Here is an 8,075-nt window from a genome sequence, read left to right as displayed (position 1 = left end):
TGCGCAACATATTATGGGCAAAAAGGGAGTAGTTAACTTGTATGTTGTATTTGTTGTATGTTACAGTCTAACCTCCGAAACGGCTCCATAACCAAAGTTGAGCAAACCGATGAGATCTATTAGCTTGAAAAAAAAAGCTGACATAGCCATTTTCTTTGTATAATCTAATTTGACATGAGGACGAGCAACCGCGGACTAAGAAAACCTTGTAACCAATAGAGCAGACATATTTACCGGCGGTTCAATTTATACTATTGAAATTTATGTAATTATACTTACCTAATAATAAACTGGAATCGCTAATAAGATATTTGCTTTGTACGCTTTGAATATCTAGATTATGATAAATAAGGATATTAAAATACATGACCACACATACATAGATAGACACAAATAAATATGCATACACCATAAAATTTATGTAACTTAAAACTACTTCCAGGAGATTTTTTAAACTACAATACACATTTTATGTGTAGCACAAAGCAAACTTTGTACCGATATAGGTTACGATTGTAAAACAAATAACACTATAACTAATGTCATGAAACATTTTTATGTTGTTAATTATGTCTTCTAAGTACTAAATATCATATTTATTAAGACCATTATGATACAAAAAGTTTGTAATAGGTATAAAAGTTTAATATAAAATATATTATTTTGACCTTTTTGGGGAGTAGAACACCTTGTCAAGAATTTTGAGATGAACATGGAGACAACTATGTAATAAGTTATGGAATGCAGACCAGGGCGAGTGGTTGTTTGGTGCTCGGTGATCTACACTAGAATTTCAGGAAAGACAGATCCGAGACTATAGCCTAACATTTGTTGTGACTTGCCGCAGACTTCCCTCTTGACCGATAGTTTTATGGTGGCAATCGGATCAAGCCATCGAAGGTACCAAAAAAGCGTGCGGCACAAACTGTATGAAGAGCGACTGCCACAAACCGCAAGAACCTTTGATGTGATTTTATAAATCACATTGCACTTTTTTAGGATATAAAATCACATTGCACATGATTTTTCTTTCTTTGAGGTAATAATCACATTGCGCATGCTTATTGGTCTGAACTGGAGCGGATTTATTTGGGAGTGTGCCTAGCCTGAATGCCGTGTCCGTGTTTGCGTACATTCGAGCGGCCCAAAGAAGCGGAGTGGGCTTCTACTCGTGGCAGCAGCAGGCAGCCCACCAATCCCCAGGCTCCCCATCGTCCCGTTCCAACCAAACCCCATCGGCGGACTGCTCCCGGCGGCCTCCACTCGACGACCCTTTTCCCGCCGCACGGACCCTAAACCCTAGCCCGGCCCCGGCGAGGCGCCGGAGATGATGCAGCAGCAGCAGCAACAGCCGCCGCCTCCGCCTCCGCCGCAGCACCCGCCGCCGCAGCAGCCCGGCGGCGGGGACTTCTACCGCGGCCCGCTGCAGCCGCCGATGCGGCAGCTCTCCGCCGCGTCCTCCACCAACCTCCCGCCCGACTACGCCGCGCACCCGGGAGCCCCGCCGCCCCATCAGCAGCAGCAGCAACAACAACAACAACAACAGCCGTTCGACGGTAACCACGCCACTCGCTTGCAGTCGTCACTCGTTAGGGTTAGGGCAGCTAGATTACCGCTCCGTTTTCTTCTTACCACCCTGTGCTAGATTTTTCTAACAAACCACCTTAAACTTCATTAAACGCTGCACGGCCTCACAACTGTTTGCAAATTTTACTGGATCCATCCACTGATTGATTTCGGCCAAATTCAGCTTATGGGGACAGTTTCGGCGCGAAGAGGATGCGGAAGCCCGTGCAGCGGCGGACGGTGGACTGCACCAGCTCACTGGTCCGATACGCTCAGGTAATATGCAACACTATCTTTCCTAGAAGCCAGACCGATGCAATGTTTTGAGCCATGTCCCACGAAAAATACGATTCATTTTGCATATCCTCCCTTTGTTTTATGAAAAAAGGCATCTCACATAAGTTCATTTTGCGCAGGCTCGCATGTGGCAGCGGGATGCAAGGGACAGATTCACGTTGCAGCCGACTGCAGCTGCTGTCGTCGATGTACGTTTCCTGCTACTTTGGATGAATAATTAGTTTGCTGATCTGAAGATACTGCTTGCAATTTTTACACATTTTATACTTACAGAGTCCTTTATGGTGGCGTTAAATGTCAAGGTATCTATGATATATATGTGGACAAATCTTCATAATGCACAACTAGATTTGAAGCCAATTTGTCTGGAACAATTCTTCTGTTTCTCCTGTCTCTTAGTTTGGAATAAACCTCCTGTTCCATTGTCTAGCTAGCTACGATCATATATGGTTATTACACCAGCGCCAGGCTACTACGACTACTGTTGAGTAGAATGAAAGGCAGGACAATCTTAATACTGCTCCGTGTCTAGATATAGCGAATCCTGAATGAGTAGGCATGTATTGCAGTATGCAGTTTGTCCCTAGTTGCCCCCCTTGAATACGCATTGATATAACTGCTATCCTCTCGATTGATGAATGTACAGAGCAATGAAAATAACATTTTGTAGCTGTTCGTTGTTTTAACCCCTCCGTGGACACAGAGGAGTAAGTGTAGTGGTGTTATTTAGCTACCACTTGGTCTACTTGGTTAAGGGTTTGGATATGATTACAGCAGGGCAGTGCTTATTTTGTTTCTAGTTGTATAATTTACCATCTACAAAAATAAAATTCTGATGGATTTTATGTAAACTGTGCAACTTCTCTAAATCATCTGTATCTACGGTTTTATGAATACAAGACTATCCCTTCCATTTTCTTATCAAGGTTTCCCGAGTAACACTGTTGGCTTATTGCAGATGTTGCCATCTGTCGCATACCCAGACAACCCCTCGACAAGTTTTGCCAGCAAATTTGTTCATTCATCTATCAATAAGAACCGGTGCTCCATAAACTGTGTCGTGGTGAGTTATGTGATAAACATCTCTCCGCATTCCTAATGTTCCTGCTTTAGCAACTTACTTTTATATGTCCAAGAGAGCTTCAGCAATCCATGGTGTTTCAGTTTGAACTTGAATACGATTCCAACGTAGGGATAATATCTATGATGCTTAATACGAAAGATAGATGTTGAATTATATAAGAGGAGTCATGATATAAGTAGCTAATTTGGTGCCTGCTTTACATGTGGTCTTTTGACACCTTGACATCTTGCATTAATGCACTTTCTTTCCAGTTGAAATGTTAAATTGATGATTGCAGGTAGTGTGGTTACTGGCTTGTTGCATGTTTCAAGCTTCAATAGTGTTCTTGGCTTCCAGTCATTAAAGGAAAAATTAACATCAATACTGTCAGAATGTGTTAGAATTAAGCTTCTTATTCTGTTCTATCTAATGTCATCTTTATCTCTAGCCAGTAATTTGGTTCAGAAGTCTAATGTATATGAAATTTGTGCATAGTCCTTCAGTATTTGAATCTTAGTTAACCTTCATCATTTGGGTGGTAGACTTATATTTATTCAAGGATTAACAACACTGAATGAATTAAACTCTGTTACCTAGATCCACTGACACTTCAAAATCCATATTCAAAAAATAATTGGTAGATAACTCGATGCCAGCCTCTTCACATTATTGTGATCTAGTCGAAGCTGTAATGGATTTTCTACTTCATTGTTATTTTTGTTCTGTTTTCCTTTTCACCTGTCTGAGCCTAACATGTTGTTCTTTGCGTGTAAAGTGGACTCCTACAGGCCGCCGGCTTATTACTGGATCCCAGAGTGGTGAATTTACCCTATGGAATGGACAATCTTTTAATTTTGAAATGATTCTTCAGGTACCACATAAGATGCGTGCGAACTTACTAGTCTGTTAGTCAATGTGACTCATTTTTTGTGAATTTGATGAATAGGCTCATGATCAAGCTGTGAGATCAATGATTTGGAGTCACAATGAAAACTGGATGGTTACAGGGGACGATGGTGGTGCAATAAAGTATGTTTTACCTGTATCATTTCTGGAACTGGCCCTTAAAAAACACCAAATTGTTTGACCTGTTAATTGCATGTTTTGAATCCGTTGCAGGTATTGGCAAAGTAACATGAATAACGTTAAAGTGAATAAAACTGCCCACAGAGAATCAGTCCGTGACTTGAGGTGATTACTGTGCTATGTGTTTTTGTTACTTTAGCTATAACAAGATATTGTTCCTTCCCTACTTAAGCACATACTTTGCACAGCTTCTGTAGAACAGACTTGAAGTTCTGTTCGTGTTCTGATGACACTACTGTGAAGGTTTGGGACTTTGCAAGATGCCAAGAAGAAAGATCTTTAACTGGTAATGTTGCTAAACTTATCTTATGTGCCTGTACTGCTTGATGCTTGCGTGTGTAAGTTACTTTGTGTTATTAATTTTGTATGTGAATTAACTTGATGTTGCCTTCAAACTCAGCCAGGCCATGGTTGGGATGTTAAAAGTGTCGATTGGCATCCCACAAAATCTTTATTGGTCTCAGGTTAGTTATTAATATTGCTAGTTTACTTAGCTTATTTGTCCAGAGCTCATTCGTTTCTGTCCTATTCAGGTGGTAAAGACTATCTTGTGAAACTCTGGGATGCAAAAAGTGGTAGAGAGCTACGGTCATTGTAAGTATTGTTCGTATTATGTTGCTAATTTTGAAGTTCTGTGGTATGTCAGCGTATGACGAGCTATTTCTGCAGCCATGGCCATAAAAACATTGTGCAGTGTGTAAAGTGGAATCAGAATGGGAACTGGGTATTGACTGCCTCTAAGGATCAGGTTATCAAGGTGAATAACTTAACTTTTTAACCATGTTCTGTTTGGGCTTTCCTTCTGAACTAAGTAGTACTTATATAAAAATAAGCTGGTACCTTAGTTTTTCTGATGTATTCAGCACGACCCGGGGCCACATGATAAAAAAGCAAGCTGTTAGGCCTGCTTAGTAATCATTCATGTCCAACAAGTTCTACTTAATAGTGTAACTGGGAAGGAACTCTTACTCTTTCCTCACAGCTGAATTAAATGTGATACTTTGATTACTTTCTGAAATCCCTTCCTAAATGGCATGTGCCTTGAGGAACTTGGTGCAGCTGCTGAAATTATTCACACCATATCTGATAATTTCTCACATGTTATTTTTAATCTGTTTTCTGCAGTTATATGATATTAGATCCATGAAAGAGCTTGAATCCTTCCGTGGGCACAATAAGGATGTAACTGGTTAGATTGTCATCACATAATTTGAATCTTATGTTTCCTACCTTTAAGATTTTATGTATCAGATTGTTGTTAATTTGCTTTACACGCTCAGACTAATCACTTAAACACTACACATGAAATTACAATATTAATTCTCCTGTTCAACATGGTTGTAATGAATGAGTAGTGTTTTATTTACTAAATATTTGTGCAGCTTTGGCATGGCATCCGTTTCACGAAGAATACTTTGTTAGTGGAAGTTATGATGGAGGAATCTTTCATTGGTTGGTCGGGTAAGAGACACCAAAAGAGCCATTGACATAATAATTCTTTCTGTCCTGGCAGTTTGTTACCATGAATCCAAATCCAATTTGGACAGACTGGTATTTGGAACTCATTTGCTGTGATTTTCTAGTGTTAAGATCTACACCTTGATGGCCATGAAGTATATGACTAATTAAGTCTGTTTATTTTCATGCTTTTCTCAAGATAATCTCTAATTACATTTGTTAGTTTGAAATGATATCTCAATTTCACACAAATATTTCCTTGTTTGGCAGCCATGAAACCCCTCAGATAGAAATAAGTGGTGCACATGACAATAGTGTCTGGGACCTTGCTTGGCATCCAGTGGGCTATCTACTTTCCAGGTACTTCATTTACAAACTATTACTTTCTGAATTTCTGATCTTAGTGTATACATAGTGATCATCTGCTTGTATGTTACTATTTTTATAATATACCTATAACGTTATAACTGTAAATGTAGAAACTTGCCAATTGTAACATTTAGTTATTTTTCCTGTATCTATTCAAACTACCTTTTCAGTATGTCTCCTTGTGTTAATTATTGCTGATATCTTATTATTTTCTTTCAGCGGGGGCAATGATCATGCTACGAGATTCTGGTGTAGAAACAGGCCTGGTGATACCAGCCGTGATAAATTCAATGGTGGACAGTTTCAAGGTCACTTTGATTTGCTCTCAGCTTATTCTGTTTTTGATTAATTTCACATCTCGTTCAAGTCTTGGAAACAAGATGTGTATTTGAATGTGCTTGCAGAAGCTGGTAAATGCATACCTTCTGGTTGCATGATTTAAGTTAGCTAGAAAGTTCGATGAACATTATAAATTCACTTTATCTGTTTGTTTGATAGTGCCTTCGTGCTCCATATATTGTTTGGTTTTCTTCTCTTTAACTGGACAACAGATGGCTAATTCAAAATTTAACTTTTTATTATCAGGTAATGACCAACGCTCCGGTTTTGTTGTTCATGGTCCGGGTGGATTCCAGATGCCTGAACCAACACCCGGACCATTTGGTGGTGCAATTCCTGGTATAGATGCCCAATCTATACCTGGTCTTCCTGGTCTTCCACCTGGCCCGCCTCCGTTGCCACCAGGTCCTCATCCATCTCTTCTATCCACTGGGCAGCAGCAACACTATCAACAGATGCCTCAGCAGCAACATCAGTTCAGGCCACCACCTCCAAACATGCCTCAGCTGCAACCACCAGCACACATGCTTCCTCATCAACAAGGACCTCGACCATCACTTCCTCAGCTTCCATCGATGCCAGGGCAATCGCCAGTGAACCCGCCACTACCGCCCATGCCACACCCGATGGTACTATTCACCAATACCTTATCTGTATTTCATTCCCATAGTTTACTAATAAACCTTTAGTTAGGTCTTGTGTCTGGTTTGTTCTTCAACGTTGATCAATGCTTTTATTAAAACTGGAGGAATAGGGTGCCACACCCTTATGCTACATATTCGAGATAAAACATGAATATATATGAATCCTTGTTATATCTCTAGTATTACATTCTATAACATTTATACTGCCTCCTCTGTTGAATCTTTGTTAACATTTGCTGACATGTTTGTTTTCATCTTTGCAGGCAATGCAAGGTTCGTCGAACCAGATGATGCCTCAAATGCCACAGCACTTGATTGGCATGAATCAGACGCATCCTGGTTCTGGCCCTCCCAACAATATGCCTCCGATGGGTGGCTTCCCAAACGGAATGGGGAACATCCAAGGTGCACCAGGTTCTTCCGGCATGCAGAACTTCCCTATGGGTGGCATGTACAACCGGCCTCAGGGACAAATGGCTCCACAAGGGCAAATGTCAATTCCTGGTCTAGGTTCTTACCAAGTAAGATTTCTTGCCGCGCTTTAGTTGATCTGTCATGTCTGAATAGACTTGGTTAGGGCAGGATATGGTCTTGTAGATTCTTTATTATTTAGCTCTCGCGTTATAATTGGGTTATATTTGCTGATTTATTTTGTTGGTCATTGCAGCCTGGGATGGGCAACGTCGGCCTTCCACCACCGCCACCACAGCATCCCCCACCTCGCGGTGCAGCACCGCAATAATATCTTTACAACTGTACAATGCCGAAAGAGAGCTTAAAATTTTCTGGGCTGCCTCAGTGTAAACCATTAATTTTATCTGAGCAAAGCCGGTGTAGATTTGCGGCTGCATTCAATGTAAAACCATTAAATCATATTCGAGAAAGTCAACTGTTGGATTCTGGCAAGTTTGAGATATCTATCTCGGTTCTTTGCTAGCTAGGATTTTTTTTCTCTCGGTGGCTTTTGTTCCTTTTTTCTTCGACACTATTTTCTTGCCTGATGTCGTGCTGCAACATTACCGTGAAATGAAATGGACTTGTATTCTTATGCTGAAACTCTTGTACCGTTCTTGTGTGCTCTACTTAAGTCTAGAGCGTGGAAGAGATCCTACTTGGTGGATCTGCTGCATGAATGTTCGTAAGTCAATATTTTCTGAAAACTCCTTCACTATTCTAGAAGAATAGAGCAACAGAGTTCAGTATGAACTGACTTGTCAAATTGATGGGCTAATCAGTTTTCTCCATTCTGAAGA

The 8,075-nt window shown here is 40.5% G+C and overlaps 1 protein-coding gene across 1 annotated transcript; it reads left to right on the top strand.

The window, feature by feature from the left end:
* The first annotated feature begins 1,312 nt into the window (after positions 1-1,312).
* LOC124661226 (flowering time control protein FY-like) lies at positions 1,313-7,728 on the top strand. The gene is made up of 18 exons (XM_047199089.1): positions 1,313-1,556; positions 1,751-1,842; positions 1,983-2,051; positions 2,822-2,926; positions 3,702-3,797; positions 3,873-3,955; positions 4,046-4,117; positions 4,201-4,298; positions 4,417-4,476; positions 4,546-4,606; positions 4,682-4,769; positions 5,138-5,201; positions 5,395-5,473; positions 5,741-5,830; positions 6,059-6,147; positions 6,425-6,807; positions 7,086-7,343; positions 7,490-7,728. Exons 1-18 carry the CDS (start codon positions 1,328-1,330, stop codon positions 7,562-7,564), a joined length of 2,091 nt encoding a protein of 696 aa, XP_047055045.1. The 5' UTR covers positions 1,313-1,327; the 3' UTR covers positions 7,565-7,728.
* The last annotated feature ends 347 nt before the right edge of the window (positions 7,729-8,075 follow it).

The sequence above is a fragment of the Lolium rigidum genome, chromosome 6 (genome assembly GCF_022539505.1).
Source record: "Lolium rigidum isolate FL_2022 chromosome 6, APGP_CSIRO_Lrig_0.1, whole genome shotgun sequence".
Lineage (NCBI taxonomy): Eukaryota > Viridiplantae > Streptophyta > Magnoliopsida > Poales > Poaceae > Lolium > Lolium rigidum.
Note: the sequence above shows the minus strand (reverse complement) of the source record. Positions and strands in the feature narration are given on the sequence as shown.

Coding starts and splice junctions, on each gene's coding strand:
- LOC124661226 (XM_047199089.1), top strand. CDS start 1,328: ATGATGCAGCAGCAGCAGCAACAGCCGCCGCCTCCGCCTCCGCCGCAG. Junction 1,557..1,750: donor ACAACAACAGCCGTTCGACG/GTAACCACGCCA, acceptor GGCCAAATTCAG/CTTATGGGGACAGTTTCGGC. Junction 1,843..1,982: donor CACTGGTCCGATACGCTCAG/GTAATATGCAAC, acceptor CATTTTGCGCAG/GCTCGCATGTGGCAGCGGGA.